The sequence below is a fragment of the Pipra filicauda genome, unplaced genomic scaffold (assembly GCF_003945595.2).
Source record: "Pipra filicauda isolate LSUMZ 115617 unplaced genomic scaffold, ASM394559v2 scaffold58_size5111680_pilon, whole genome shotgun sequence".
NCBI classification, from domain to species: Eukaryota; Metazoa; Chordata; class Aves; order Passeriformes; family Pipridae; genus Pipra; species Pipra filicauda.
The window spans coordinates 1,019,342-1,035,786 of record NW_024104742.1 but is presented as its reverse complement, the minus strand read 5'-3'; the positions used below and the strand labels follow the sequence as shown (position 1 = coordinate 1,035,786).

General features: G+C 38.1%; 1 protein-coding gene across 7 annotated transcripts in view; it reads left to right on the top strand.

The window, feature by feature from the left end:
- KLHL13 (kelch like family member 13) overlaps nt 1-16,445 on the top strand; it is a 78,639-nt gene that overhangs the window by 39,286 nt on the left and 22,908 nt on the right. Inside the window, exons 1-2 of one of the 7 annotated variants that reach the window (XM_027746538.2) lie at nt 4,391-4,476; nt 4,955-5,067. The exons of 4 other annotated variants lie outside the window; for them this stretch is intronic. In XM_027746538.2, coding sequence (XP_027602339.1) covers nt 4,970-5,067 — 98 coding nt within the window. In that variant the 5' untranslated portion in view covers nt 4,391-4,476; nt 4,955-4,969. Of the gene's footprint in view, nt 1-4,083; nt 4,477-4,737; nt 5,068-16,445 lie in introns of those variants that run through there. 2 more of the 7 variants (XM_027746540.2, XM_027746537.2) reach the window with 2 other exon arrangements.

Here is a 16,445-nt window from a genome sequence, read left to right as displayed (position 1 = left end):
TGCCTTCAGTTCAGAGGGAGCTTTGCTAGTGCTAATAAATCAGGGGGTTTGTCATATAATAACAAATACCTGTTTTAAAATGGAAGCAGGGCTTTGTCTCAGTTTTTAGAACATGGGTGTTGGGGGAATCTCAAAAGTTTAAAGATGTTTGCTGGTCTTACCACCACCATTTGAAAGTGTTTGTCTGTGTATCTGAGTCTGGTGTCTTTTGTTATACAAACACTTCATGAGCAGGAAACAGTCTAATATTAAACACATAATATTTGTGACACAAATATTTAGACCTTTCTGTTTAAATTTCTAGATGAAAATAGGAGATGTAAATCACACTATCTCTGTAACTTTGACTGTTTTTCTTTCTGTAAAGCTAAAAGAAACCTGAGGTTCTGGAAGTGAGAAGACTTTTCAGGTCATGCTAGAAACAGTTTGCAAGACTTGAGAAAGTTTCCATATAGCATAACCCTGTTTTCTTCTAGTGCTTTCAGTTCCTCTGATACTTAGTAGAAGAATAAAAGGAGAGAGGTAAGTAGCTTGTTAGAGTGGAACAGCAAATTTTTTTAACTGCACCAAATCACTTCAGTGAGCAAATATTTTTTTCAGTTTTGTTTTTAACGGACTGAGGAAAGTTAAACTCGATCTGTGCAAACTGAGGAAAATCCAGCGGCATTTCTGGAAGTTGACTTTTATTCTGTGTAGTTTTCCTACAAAAATTCATGTGGCATTCCGAGGCTAAGAATAAATATTTTCACACTAGTATAGGTTTACGTTGCCTGGGCTCCGATACATCTTTCTGCCTGTGCCTTTTTCTTTGAACAACCATGAAGGGAAGTCTTATGGGAAATGCAGAGATAGTTTTAAAAGTTTTGTTGGAAGTATACATGCTCCAGAAATGTAAATGTGGTGGGCTGTAAGAGGACAGCATTTATTTTATAATGCAGGTAAAAAGCAGCAAAAGCATGTTGACAGTCAGTATGTACGAAGCAATGTGAGTTAGCGTTCAAGTTGCACAAAAAAAGGAAGAGGATATCCTAAGGAAAAGGAGTCACAAGGGACGTGGGTTTAGCTGCATTCCTGCCCTGAAGATCAGGGAGGGCTTGCAGAAGAAATGGTGCTGAGATCAACCCTTTGGGGTGGTTGGTTTTGTGTGTGACTTGATCATGTGCTTGCTGAGTATGGTGCTGTGAGCGCCTGCTCCTCTCATTTGGGGCTAAATCTTGGTCATTGGTCAATAGTGAAGCAGGATTTGGGGTGCAGGGGTGGAGGAAGAGGGTTAAGAAATGCTTTGCTCTTTTAGCAGCTCTTCAGTGTCCCTTCTCACTGTGGGATCAGAGCCTCTCTGCTGTACAGCCCCAGTCAGTAGCTTCTGGCCTTCCTTAACATCTCAGGTCTGTAAAGTGGCATCTTGGGATCTTGCCTTTGGTGACCTTATTTACTTTTTTTTTCCTTCTTATGCACCTCTTCCTTTCCTTTATGGAGGAATTTTCTGCAGAAGTGCTTGACACACTGTCAGTTCCTTGCTTTCTATCTGCTCAGTGCAGCTTTGGAAACACAAGCACAGAAATGGTTGCTTAAAACCCAGAGGTTTTCTCATCTTTTGTACACAGAGTAAAGGATATGTAAGAGACTGAGATAATAAGTAGAATGTAACTTTAGGCAAGCTATAAGTGTTTTTAATTTTGGGTGTGAACTTGCTTGTGAGAAAACCACAGAAAACAAGTTCCTTATATGGTCCCAAGATGCTGTGTAATCTGTGCAGTTATCATGGGACTTCAGCATTTAAGGGGTTTAAACTTAAAGCAAATCTCTGGTTTGTGTGTCAATTTGTTGTATTTTCAGAGCACTTGTCTGGAAATAACTTTTCCCAGCAAGTGGGATTCTGCACAGAGTTGTATTGCTGCTTTTGGCCCTCAGATCCAGTTCATTTGGGGATGAGTGGCAAAGCACTGTAATATGAGAACAGAAAATGTATATTCAGTAGGTGCAATGCACACCAGGAGATCAGATTTCTTTTCTCATATTTTTACATGTGTAACTAGACTGTTATTTTGAGGTCTTAATTAAAATATCAGAATAATATACTGTGATTTTCTGTTGTCGTAGGAATAGTTAACGTATAGTGTAAAATACATTATAATAGTATTTTCCCTGTGAATATGCAACCACTCTGTGACTGTCAGGAAGAAAATGGGATTTGATTTGTTTTTTCTCCTTATGTGCAGAGAGGTGATTCATTTCTCACATGGTTGTTCTTTAGCAATTGAAAAGCATTTCTCTATTTTTAGAGTACCTGGTGTTGCTACTTTCTTCAATTCTGCATTTTGTACATGGGCAGTTTGAATAGTGTGTGCTGGACATTGGGAGGAGATTTGGTTGGGCAGTGCTTGGGATTCGTGTGCTTTCAAAAAAATGTTTACTGCTACTGGATTTTCCTGTAAAGTTTTTATTTAGGTTGCTTGTAGGTTTACTGGAAAAATAAATGGGATCAGAAGCACCCAAAGGGGAGAAGGTTTTTGAGGACTCATTTTGTCCTGTAGGCTGAATGATCTTCTTGGGGTCAAAAGTGAAAAATAAGTCTGATTTCTGGATGTACTTTGATTGACTTAAATGCCAGTCAATGCTTGGCAATGACTTTGTGACCTGAGTAGGCTTTTACTGGTTAAAAGGGTATTTCAAGAGTTACTTTTGGAAAAGTGGTGCATTGAGTGTCTTTAGCCTCATTCTTTAGTATTAGTAATGCCACTGCTAATACATAAAACATGATCATCTCCTTGGGGTTAACAGAGCAGGGAAATAGAGATATTACAAGCAGTTACTAGTTTATTGCACTGGCTGCACTCAGTGTGAGGATGGGAGTTACAACACTTGCTTATCGTATTTTAAGACAGTTGAGTGTATGAATTCAAAATGGGGATTTTTTTTTCTTTGTGATGATAATAACTGCTACCTGACATCTTTCAACTTGACTTCTAGGCCTTCAGTGCAGAGCTGGCATGATTTGGTAGTCTGGTGTTATGTGTGGGTATGAGACTGCACGCAGTGTTTACCGTGTGTGCAGCCAAGTGTGCCTCTTGGCATGTAAATGCATGAATTATTTTGCTAAAAGTATGACTTTTTGTGCTAATACTGCATGCTCTGCAGGACTAGTGTTTCTTAATAGTTATAGCATATAAAACACTGTTGTCCTACACAGTGATGTCTGTTCAGCATCTCAGATAGCAGTTCCTGTGAAATTTGTTGCCTGGGTTAATGGTGCTCATGTGTAATTTAGAACTTCTTCAAAGAAGTGAGAGAGAGCTCCTCAATTGTTTGTCCAGGAGGTGCAGCTGGTTTTGAATGAGTCCTTGACTCTGGTCATCCTGGGTTGTTTTAGTTCCTTGCCTGTGGTTATGGTAACAGCTTCAAATGTCCAAAACCGTTTTGGTCAAGAATTTTCAATACTGGTGATCAGAAGCAGCAATTATTCCCTGGTGATTCCATCCCAAAATTAATGTTGGAGGTTTCAGGGCTACCAAAAAACCTATCAACATTTATTAGATGTTATTAGAATGATTCAATTTATAGACATTTATAGAGATAGCTCCTGGTTTGATTCTTCATTGCTGGGTAGCATGACAGGGTGTTGGCTTTTTGGTGACAGGATTAAGCTGTCCTGATGAACAGAAATATTGTCACGCTGTACAAAGACTATTCTGAAATCTGTAGATTAAACATCTTACTGTTGATTTGGTTGACTGTGGCAATAAATTACAAGTGATTTATTTTTTTTTTCCCTGTAAGGTAATCAATAGAGCTGAAGCTCTGCCTTCTTTTCCCTGGAAACCTGCTCTGCTTATGCATAATATGATATTAAATTCTCCATTCCCTTTTTAATAGTTTGCCTCCTATGCTCCCTGCTGTCATCAGCCCCGGGAGGTCACCAGGCAGAGCACTGAGTTGCAGAGTGGTCCCTGATGGGGACCTGCGTGACCATCTGCTTCGTCAGTTCTTCAGGCAATTTGTGAGCTGCTGGGGGGGCGTTGAGAATTAGATTGTTGATAGCGTTCCTACAAAGACTGCTATTAACAGCCTGCTAGTCTCTGCTTCTCTACTGCAGAAGACAGAGTGATATTTGTGTTCCCATAGCATGTTGTGAAATGCATGAGATTTTGCTCATCCTCCTTGGAAATGAGAATAGGAAAATGAGAGCATCCTGAACCAGAAGCTATTAGAAGAACATGCAGAAACCTGCAGCGATTTGTGCTTTATTTTGTCTTCCTAGCTATGGATTAGAAGGACTGATTTTTGCAATGGGCTTTTTCCATAATGGCATTCTTGTATTGTTTGGTCAGAGCTTGCACAGGAGGAAAACAGGCTGCTGAATTTAGTCACTGATCTCTATTAGCCGTGGCCTAAGGCTATGCTGAGATTTATATCCCATTTGTATTGTTGCAGCTCAAAAGAAGAATGTTCAGAGGATGACAAGTGTATTCTGAGTAGGTATGTTGTTTCATTTTCATATGAAACCCATTTTTTTTTCTGCTTCCATTGGTCAGAAATGAGGTTAATAGGAAGAGAATATAGTACAGTGCTGCAGTGTTCCTGTTAAGGTAGAACAATAGCATCAGAAACAGTTCTTTAAAAATTAGCTGCTTTTATTAAATAAAGCTGCATTGTGCTGGTGTGCACAGTGCAGTCTTTCTTTTTTTTTAAAGCATATACTGCAGTCAGTGCTTCCCTAACGAGGTGGCACTATTGTTGAGTTAGAAGGATAGAATCATCATATTGCTTTAGGGGACAGCAGGATTTAAAAGGAGATGCCTTGCAGCCCTGTTTTACAGATTGGAAGCATCGGTTTAAGGGCATTGGCAGAATCATTTCCTTGTTCTTAGCAGCAGCCACTGCTGTGTCAGTAGTGTGTGGAATGGAAGTCCTAGTTGGTAGTCTGTTATGGAAACGCTGTTTACTGTTATTGTAGTACCGTGGTGACAACATGCCATTGAAATGGAAAACGAGCTCTCCTGCTATCTGGAAATTCCCAGTTCCTGTGCTTAAAACATCCAGGTCATCGCCACTTTCTCCAGCATACATGTAAGTGAGAGAAATGAGGATAATAAGGTGGGAATTTTTTTCGTGAGACTACCCTGTGGCAAAATACCCTGTTGTATATTAAATGACATTGGCACTCAGAATTTTCTCTTGTTTGCTGTGTAGACCCCCCCAGATTTTATCCTGGATGTTTCATGATGGATGTTGTGTCGAGTCTTTCCCTTCTTGTTGAAACCTAGAGAAAATGTTCAGATTAAGCCATATTCATAATAATATTGTATATGTTCATTTGAAAAGTTTGTGTTGTTAATTTGTAGAGCTGATCTTGAATTAACAAGTTAAGCTTTGAGGCTGGCAGTCTTTCTTTATAGTGTATATGCTAACATTTCTTCCTCCTGACATTTGCACTTGGAAATTGAGCTTGAAATCACCTGCTGTATTGTACTGCACTTTTGTTCGTGTGAGTTCTTGTGTAGAAGAAATCATCCTGTTTGGTCTTGTTTTATTCTTTAAAGTCTTAGCCTTAATACAAATTGAAAGTTCCAATAAAAGCTTAAAACATAAATATAAATCGTTCATATCTGAATCCTTTTACAGTTTATACAGGTTGTCCATGTAAAGTAACTTCATATAAATGAGTATTTTAATGCACATGGTGACAATATGCCTTTGTCTTGCCAACTCTTGATGCAGCTTTTGTTCACCTTTTGTTGCTGCGAGTTCTGTGTTAGCATATACAGGTGGCTTTTTTTTTCCTTCTGTGGAATAAAACTATACTAAGCACAGGGTACTGAATTGCTTCTGCCTTTATTTAAGGAAGCAGCTCTTTCGAAATGAGGAAGAGTTGCTTTAAATTTCACTGTGTAGATGACTTTCCTATCTGGAAATTACTGTAAAGGCTAGTACTTTCCAATAGTATTCCAGTCTAATACCTACAATATTAGTACTTTTAAGCCTGTATTGTCTGCTTGCAGATAAGCTTGTGCTTCAGCTACTGCAGGGACATGCTGTAAGAGATACACAGGTCCTCTCAGTGTCTTTTTTTTGTTGTTGCTGAGAATTACATTGATAACAGTGGGGCTGAAACAATCCAGCGCCGTGTGCATGGTCACTATTGTTCTCGGTCAGAAAGGCTGAGGCTTAGGGAGATAACCTGGCTGTACAGAACCTGGGCTGTGCACGCTCCAATTTAAGATTAATTTTCATGGAAGTGCTTCTGCCTTTTTACTGGGAGCCAGTATGTTTAAGGTCACCAGAAGATAATCTATTTCCAATAAATTACTACCTATTCAGAGTTTTTAAAAAATACGGTTTAAATACAGTGACAATCATGGTGTTAGAAGAGCTGTGAGGCAGTTGAACCTATTTCATGGAAAGAGTGCCTTTAGCGTTGTATGTTATGCTTTTGTTTTTTAAACTGTAGTACTTTTAAATGCAAGAAAATCAGAAATAGCCCAGTCTGATCTATCTGCTGCTGAAACCGAGCGTTTCTTTTGTGCGTCGCCTTTAAATCACTAATCTTAGCTCTGTGTGTGCTCCAGCTTTTGTGCTGGGGATGGTGTAGCTGATTATGTCGGTGTGTTCAAAGCATGAACAGGTTTAGTGGTCATGCTTAACTATACGATGCTGAGCTTATCTGGAGCATGAGAAATATGTGATCAGCAGCCCTAATCATCTCCTTATAATGAGTCAATGTATCTCAACGTTTATGAAGGCATTTCTTTAGTGGCACGCAGACCTGACATTAGCAGGACTCATAAATCTAATGTTAAAATTATTCATACACTTTATTATAAAGAATGAGAAACATTACAAAATGGCACCTATTTGATTTGGCAATATATATCAACTGATTAAAAAAGCCCCTTCTAATATAGATTGACCAGTAAAATAGGTGATAGAATTAATTATCTTCATTGCAGAGATTACAGTAAATTTACTACTGTGTTATGTGATCCAGTCTTCTTCACATTCATATTTATAAGTTTTCTGTCATAAGTAGTACTCTGCACACTGGCAAAGGGCTTAAGTTTTGAGTAAAAGATTGAGGAATAAGTGGTGTGTGATGTAAAATAAATGACCATAAAACTCTAGAATTCACAGATGAACACTTTTATGCTTGGTATTTTGGATCTAGGATATACAAAGGTGTGATGGAGCTTCTAATCCCTTTAATACTTAACATCTTAATCTTACAAAACGGGGTTTAGTGTGGTTTGAAATGTAAAGTAAGGAGGTCCTAAAGGTGTGGGGGGTTTTTTTGATTTTTTTTTGGTTTTTTTATATTTGTAATGAAATTCCAATTTTCCAGGTTCCTCTAGTAAAGTTGACCTTAACTTTAAAAAATTTCATGCTGCTTATGATTTACAAGTAACTTACCTAGAGGTTAAACTGATGATCAGGACACACAGATTTTATTAGTCTCACTTGGTCTGGGTACCCGATACCTGAACTCTGCCTTAGTTTCCCTGTACCCAAATGCCGAGACTGGTGGTTGTGAGCATGTTTGGCTTCTTGGATGAAGTGTGTTCTTGGATGAAGCAGCATCTACATACAAAGTACCACTGTGAAACGTTGGCTGTCCTGCAAACTGTGCTGCTGGGGTGGCTTAGCTCAGTCTCTGCCTGAAAAGTTTGTGGCAGTTCCTGAGGTGGGGAATGAGTATGAGGAGCTCAGAGAGTTCTGTGCTGCGGGAAAGTAGTGGACGGGTAGTACATGAAATAAAGGACCTGTGGAACTTGAGCTGGTGAGTTTGTAGGCGAGGAGGTGGTTCTGTTACTGGGAATTCTGCTGGTTTTGCTGGGTCTGGTACTGCTTTCCTGGCAATGGGAAGGAGCAGCAGTGACTCGCTGCCTCTTGGCTGGTAGCTTTGCTTACCACCAGCTATTTATTAGGGATATTTTCAGGACATCCTGACTGCAAGAGGTAACTCTTGATGTTATTCAAAGGATGAAGGGTCGCTCTGCTGGGGAATGCAGACATTCGCTGTCTTCTGGTGGAACTGGTCCAGAATTGCTTGAACTTTCCCTCAAGTTACAGAGATACATTTCATAGGGAAAATTAGGTACTATTAAAACTGGAGTGCTGGCATGTGCCAGTATGTGTAGGTGTAGCACAGCTGGTTTAGTGCACGAGGGAGGAATGTGCAGCTATGGGTGCGTGCACATGCCTTTGTCAGGCTGCTTTGCATTTTCTTTCATGGCACTCATGTTGCTGGGATTTAGTATATAGATTCCTTTTGTCAAACAGTGTGGAAACTGTTACAGCAAGTTTATGCACCGCTACTCAAATTATATTCATATTTGTGGTTGTGTTGACTATGTGGGCAGAGACCTAGGTGACTTAATGTATTATGTGGGCAGTTTCAGCAAGTGAATCAGAGGAAAGGACAAAGTGAATAATACAGAGTTGAAAAAGTGGCATTCTGTGGCATCATAGCTGTCATTTAACATGACTGCCATGTGTTAAAAACAAAAAACCCCAAAGACTGACCTAAGTAGAGGTTAAGAATTAAAGCACTATTACAGACAGAGTGAGGAACGATTCCACATTTGGTTGTATATAACGGCTTTGAGGTGCTAAGGAACATAAATCCCAGTTATTGTTCATGGGTCACATCATCTCATACGTAAAAGATGCAAGAGAATTCCTTCTTATTCACACTACCAACGTCATATTGTTTTCCAAAGTTGTGCACATCTTCCATTAATACGAACGGAAGAAATGTTTGTGGAAACTCAGGAGATTAAAGAACTATGATGGACATCTATAAAGAATTCAGTAATGCAAAAAAATGCAAAAATGCTAATTGAAACATATTATTACAGAGGATTGTTCTATCTGCTGTGTCATGTGAGAATATTCTCAGCTGTTTTCTGAAAAGTAAAATGTTCATTTAAGTGTTTTTAGTCGCCTACATGCCATTTTGAAAAATAAGAAAAATGAAAAAATTCTTAAGAATAATCCGTTTGTAATCTTAGTGCCTTCTGTCCTTTTACATGGAATACTGTGTTGACATTTTAAATGGCAACTATCCATTGCATGTGTTTTCTTAAGTAACTGACTAATGTTAGGAGAAATAAATTAAATGTGGTACTCCAAATATATTACTATCAAAGGGTTTGCAACACTGTCGGTCTATCCTGAGTCATGTGGTTGTGAAATTTGTCTGATAGGAAATGCTTCACAGCAGTAGAAATCGATTACTGTGCAGAAAAGCAGAATAAATTCTTAATATTCTGGACTAAGCAGCGCTGGTTTTAGCTGCTTATATTGGTTATATAGGTTAATGCTTTTGTGTCATCTTCAAATATCTGACTTGCTTTACAATAAGCTTTTTGAATTTATGCTATACAGTGATATATACTTAAATGGGAAAAGCTGTGTATGCGTAATTCATTAGACCACCTGTATTAGTTCTCCTTTGTGAGACCACCCTGTGTGTGTCTGCTGCCTTCATCGGTCATTTTTAGTAAATGAACCCTTTTGTTGGGCTCCTGAGCATTTGATGGGTTACACAATATTCACACAGAAACACACTCAACTGTCTTTGGCAACATTTCCATTTTAAGACATTGCTTCCTAGATATTTCAAATTTCAACACGTTTAAAGTCAATGTGCAGGTCACGTCATATATTTTTTAAACTGATCTGACAATACATGCAAAGGGATGAAATTGGATGAATGAGGAATAGAAGGGGCTTGTATCTTACTAGTAGAAGACTGCTTTTAATCCCATAAATTTTGTGTACAGAGTTCTCATTTGTGGCTTTTGATCTTCCTTTTGCTTTTTATATAATAGGTGTTTCAGCAGATTATTCTTTTGAAATTTGATATTTCATTGCAGTAATAAACTGGTAAAAATGAGGGGAAAAAACACAACCTGTTTGTCCTGAAGTTTCCCAGGGCTAATGTTTTTTTCTGGGGAGACCTTTAGAGGTGAGAGACCTTTGGAGGTGATGCTGTGGTTTACAGGTCCTCAAAATTCCATGCTTCTCATTATATAGCATGCTGTGGCAATATTGACATTGTGTTGTGACATACTAAAGCATCTTTATTGAATTATCTAGAATATGTTACTCAGCCTGTTCTGCCTGCATGTCAGTTCTGCCACTTTGTCATTTTTTACCATTATTTCCTTGTTAATGTGGAAAAATCTTGTTGTCCAGTCACATTCTACTCACTGACTTTTCTACTTTTGAGGTATTTTCTGTTGGTGTTTGGATGAGAATACCTATGGATTTTCATAAAGTACGTGGTGAATATTTGGGTTTTAAAATAATAGTTGCTTGTTCTAAATGTTAATAGTGGGAATTGAAGAGTAATCATACATAGCTATAACACTTCAGTGGAAGTGCACATCTATATTATTGCTGTAATGTTTTGTCCAGCAAAGACTGAGATTTTTTCAGTGTCTAAATTGCAAAAATGTGTTTTTTTCATGGGATGAACAAGTCACTCACACCTGTTATCTGACATGCTTAGATCTAAATTCTTTATCATGTAGAGGAAAAAATATTTTACGATATAAAGTAATTAATGCTCCTCTGCATTCTCCCCAGGAGGTTGTAATAAAGGAATGCCAAGACAACTGTGAGAAGTGACAGAGCAAGAGGAATGGTAGAGCAGAACCCAAACCCTAATGTCAGAATCTTATTTATTTTTTTTTTGTTGGCTTTTAAGGTATCAGAATTATTCTGTAGAGTATATAGGGAAAAAAAAACCCCAACACTCTGGAAAGAAGTTGTTCTTGAACCTGTTACAGGAATACAGTGGGATATATATTCTATGACCAAATCTTGCATGTGCAGGTGCTACCTTAGTCATATATAGGGTTTTGTCTCCAAGGAACCATTTATTCTGCAGACTTAGCAATTTCTATGTATGAAAACTAAGGACACATCAGGTAGAACTGTAATCTGCTGATTTTCTTAAGTACTTTGTAGTGCACAGGAGGTCTTAAGCTGCCTAGCCAAAATTATGACTTAACTTTTAAACACTTAAGACCAAATATAAAGGGCAAAAAATAAGTGTTAGTCCAGCCTAAACTGTGAAACTTCTGACTGCTGAATTTTAGCTTTTTCAACAGTGACAGAATAAAATAGTTCTGCTGCTGTAGAAAAGTTACAAGGTATGTGTATTTGCCTTGCTTTTTCTGTTTCTAATAGTAGGAATCAATAGACTAACACCAACTTTGGCAAAAAGTCATTACAGAACTGTTTCTAATTTAGCATCATTAAACAATCTGAGTCTGCAAATTTAAACTACAAATGGCTCAATGAATGTAAACCCTTTGTCAAATAGATAAATGTGGATGTGATACTAAGGCTCCCAGAGAGACTAAGTGCTGTTAGGAACAAAAGCTTTATAGCACTGACTGAGCCAAATATTGCTTTGTTTCTGTGGAAAACAAATTTGAATTAACCAGCGGGCTGTAATTATGCTGGAAACAGCTTGAGACCTGTGATCATTTAGTTGTTTTAGAAGGAATTTGAAGATAATATTTTCTGTGTGCATATCCTTTGGAAATCGTACCAAATCAGTGGATGATGTTGCTCAGTCCTCTTCTATTGGTATTGTGGGCACTAATTTTGTGCTGGCTTTGGTCACAGTATGGCCTTGCTAAGAAGTGATACAAAAAGGTTCAAGTGATGTTGGGAGCATCATAATTTCTGTGTTGTCCATCCATATCCATTGGTGTTGGAAACAGTGATCATATCTTCAATCATCTGAGTGTTTCTAGTAGCTGTCATCATTTTTGGTGACATCCTGGGCTTGTGTGCTCCGGCAGAAACTTTTTCTCAATATGGTGATTGCGTGTTGAAATCCAGGAAGACTTGACTATATTAAAAAAAAAAAAAAAGGAAAAAAAGGGAAGGTTAAGGCTTGACATTTAAGTACTAGTCTCCAAAACTTTGCTTCTAGAGTAGCTTAAGTAGGTTACCTGGAGCCTGACTTGATTTGAACACGGTTCAGTGTCCTGTCCTTCAAGTGAGGTTGTGTTTGTTGTTCCCCTTGTGGCTTTGCTGCCTTGGGTGATCAGGCTTGCAGAGCTGCTTCTGTACTGACTTTCCCTTTCGGATACCTTCTTCATCTGGTCACTGGAATGAGCATCTCATGCTATAACTGTGTCTGAACAGCAGGTGAAGTTGGTGCACTCCCTGCCTCTGCTCTCCAGGTGTGCCCAGAAACCACCTTTGTCCTGTGCTGATTTTGTGAGGTCTGGAAGTCCTATATCCTCATCTCCTGCTGCCCTTGGCCAGAGCCTTGTAAAAGTAAAAAGCCACTTCTCACTGCTTTGCTATATTATATAAAGCCTGGTTTTCTGTTCTCCTTTTACAGAACACTCTTAGTTTAGAGGAAGGGTGGAAAACGGAACATCTATTTGCTTTTCAATTTAAGAAACAGAAAGCTTAGCTTTATATGCCTTTCTTCTGGAGTGGAGATTTAGAAGAGCTCAGAATGAAGTTACTAAATAAATGTTTAAATGTTCTGCTGTTACTGCTGCCCTTCTAATCTATAAACAAGGTCAGGTGTAAAAAGTGAGATATTTGAATACAAAGATCAGAGCATTGCCCAAGGTGAGCAGTATTCGGCACTAGCTGCTGTAGCTATTTTAGAAAATTGCATTCACAGTAGTTACAGTGCAGTGTTCATTGACTTGAGGCAAAAGGTTTGTAAACTTGTGGTTGTGATGGCCCCTTTCAAGCGAACAGCATTAAATGGCAATTTTAAGAAATTCAGTAACCCGATAAATGCAAAATGTTTTTAATTACATTTGCAACCCCTAGCTCATCTATTAAAAATATAGTCTTTAAACTGTCCAGTAAAAACACTGACATCTGAAGCTGATAGCATGGGATAACTGGTCATAATAATAAAGGAAAAAAAAAGGCAAGATTCCCACTCCTAATGTTCTGTGTGTGTCACAAAGGTGATCCATGCAAAGTGATTTAGGTCCCGCCTTCCAGTGCTGTTCCTGTGTTCATCCTGCATTCGGATCTCGAGCAGCAGCCTGGGTCAGTACCTGTGCCCCCAGAGCAAGAACTGAACGTACTAGATGGACTGTTGAGAGGAGTTAACTTGCTATGTCAACCTGTCAGAACAAAAATGAACTTTTATCTTTGTTTTCTCTTCTGGAGTCATGTATGTCTTTTAAAATGCAAACTTGTATTTCCTATAGATGCTTCTGTATTTTTGTAATAAGAAATCATTAACAAATGACAAAACTGGTTAGTTTTACTGAGTTGCTGATACCATAGAAGAATTAAGTTAGAAACTCCTGTTAAAAAACAGTAGTAAAAGGAAGAGATGTTATTTTAGGGGAGGACAAGTGTAAAAGTAACTTCTTTGCCTGAATAAAGGATTTCCTGAAATTGTATGAGTAGAAGATATGGAATGGAAGAAATGTGAAATACCATGATAGTGTAATTTGTTCATCTACTTTATATTAATATTTGCATTTCTTAATAGAAGTATTATGAGATTTTCTTTTATACAATGCTGCCATATCAGTTGTGCTTATTGAGCTCCAAGGTAGGCATTTAATTTGTTGGGAAATTCCTAGAGTCATTACTCATGAAGTTGGAACACCTGTTCATAATAGGAAGACAGTAACAGAGTCAATACTTACTTTTTGGCAGAACAAGCTTACTAAAATACTTTCTGGCAGATTACACATACAAAGTAAAAAAAATTACTGTATATTTAATAGTGAATGAAAGTTTTGTTGTATTTTACAGATCTTTTCAGTAGTAAGTTCATTAGCAAATTACATTCATAGGTGCATGTACAGGATAGCCCTGTAATGTAACAGATTTTTTAATAAGTCATAAAATTGGGGAAAATTTGGCTTGTAATAAGAATGTCTTAATATGAAATTGAAATCTTGTTCTTTGTTACCTGATAAATACCAGAGTCCAGGCACGTGCCAGGGGTGATTGCTGAAGATGCCATTTACCAGTGACCAGAACACTTGTGGTCATGGGTCATTGAACAGTAATTTGACAGAGAAAATAAGTTGTAGTTCTTTCAAAAACAAGCTACTGAGAAATTAAGAATTCACTGTCTGGCCAATATGGCTTTGGCAAGCTTTTACTGACTTACGTAAAGACTGTGGGTTTTAAATAAACGGAGAACATGCACTCTCAAATATCTGTAGCTATAGGCTGATCTCCTTTATTTTCAAAGACTCTGCACAACAGATGAATGGTTTACTAATATAAATGAACAAATTGTTAATATTCTTAGTTGCTTTGTTTCTGTTGCATCAGAATGAGCTCAACTACTTCTGAAGAAAACATAGCAGAATATTGTTTTATTTCATTTATGCCACTGAGCTCTATACAAAATGGCCACTCCATAATTTAAATATTCTAGTTGAGAATAAAATTTGTCATAGTTTCCACAGATCTTTGCTTATCGTGGGTCACCTGGATGCCTCTGAACAGTTTTGCCAGGTTAATATTTGCTAAGTGCCTTAGAAAGCAGTTTGCCTCTGTAAATCGTGTTGTATCTCCAGCCAGTTCAATTTGTCAGTATTTGCTGGAAAGCTAAAGCATATTAATATCCATATAACGCACACTCCGTATCTCACTGCTACAAAAATACCAGTTGGAAGTACTTGGAGGATTAACTTGGAGTCACATTTGGTTATAGCTGTAAGGGAAAAACTGCTGTACTTGAAAGAATCAGTGTAAGGTTAGAAAGAAAATTCTGATTGAAGTTACTTTGTGATGGCAACTAATTAACCTCTGGTGCCTTTCTCTGAACTGTGAGCCACTGCATCCCAGAGGTTGCAGCTCCTCTGCCCTCCTATTGCAGTGTTAATATTCATTTCACATTCAACTCCAACATTCCCTTCTTCTTACCACTATAATGTTCAACCCCCTCCAGGCCAAGCGTGTGCCTTGAAGGTGGTGTTAATTTCCACATTCAGAGCAGCTTGTTGTGAATTCTCACTACATGTTATTGTAGTTTTAACTTTTTCTAACCTTTTTTTTCTTTTTTTTTAAAACTCTGGTTAAAAATGGTACTGCTGTGCTACACTTCTTGTTTAATGATTTCTATTGATCAGAACAATAGAATTAATTAGAAAGTGAATTAACTTTCTTCTTCGGTATATGCTTAATTGTGATACACTGTACTTAAATAAAGTAAAAAAATCAATATGTTTACATTCATTATTATTGAGTTAATTATAGTGCTTAGCAGACCTATGTTAATGAATGTAAATAATGCCTTTGGTAAGTGTCCAAAGAAGACAGATGTACTTACTATGGTTTTGTTGGGAATTCAGTTGGACGTTAAGCGCATTTCCTGCCTGTTCTGGCTGCGAATGGCAGAGTTATTTCTGAATATTCACTTTACAACCCCCCCAGCAGAAGTTATATTCTGAATACTTTGAAATTTTTCTGCAGGGCGGTTTTAAATTATTGTGTATGATACAGTGCTTGGGTTCTGCTCTCCGTATATTTCTGTCAACACAGAGTAAGAGCTGTCGCAGTTGCACTTTGTCTTGCAAAGAAAGGTTCCTCTTGTTGGGTGAAGATAAATGCTGAAACTTGCACAGAGCCAGTGACAAAGGCATTATTTCTGGTTGCTCTGGGAGTGCTCTTTCCCTCCCGGTGAATGTCACAGAGCTGGAATTCAGGGGATCAGGGCGCTGTCGCCAGGTCTTATTGCTGACTTGCATTGGAACTTCTGCCAAACCCAGCTCCTCAATGTCACTTTCTGCAGAAAGGGAGAGGGTACTTGGCCCTCCTAAACTGTTAAGCAGTAGGTTAAAAAGGTGGTTTATTTAGCAACTACAAAATGAACAAACAAAAATCCCCAAAGCCCCACAGACAAACACATCACAGGTTTTTTTGTCATAGTTGCTTAGATATAAGCAAAAAACCAGTATAGGATTAATACAATCTGCTTATCTTTAATACTTTTTCTCATGGAGTCGTACACAGCCAAGTCAAGGCTTGAGACTAGAACAGTAACACTTATATTCTGGCGGATTTTTATAGTGTGAAATTTGTGGGTTTTAATGTCTAATTCGTGTGTGCAAGTTCCTGTCCATATGTAACAGCCAATGTGGAAGAGAAATAGTGAAAATCTCTTCTGCAGAAGAGCTCCGAGTTGTGAGCTGCTGAGCTGATGTGTGTGGTACAGGTATTAGAGAACTGCTTGTTATCTATTGCAAATCAGGTAGGGGAAATAACTGCTTATAGTCACACCTGGCACATCGAATGTGTACTCCTAAGTATTGCAACTACTGTAAAATTTTTTATATCCTCTCTGTTGGCTGTGCAGTTGTAACAAGGCATTGTGTGCTATAGAGACCAACCTCTTAGGGCAGAGCTTGAGAAACTGTGTGTAACGTGGCCCGTTCAGAAAAATGTTTCCATGATTCCTGCCGTTCTTGGAATAA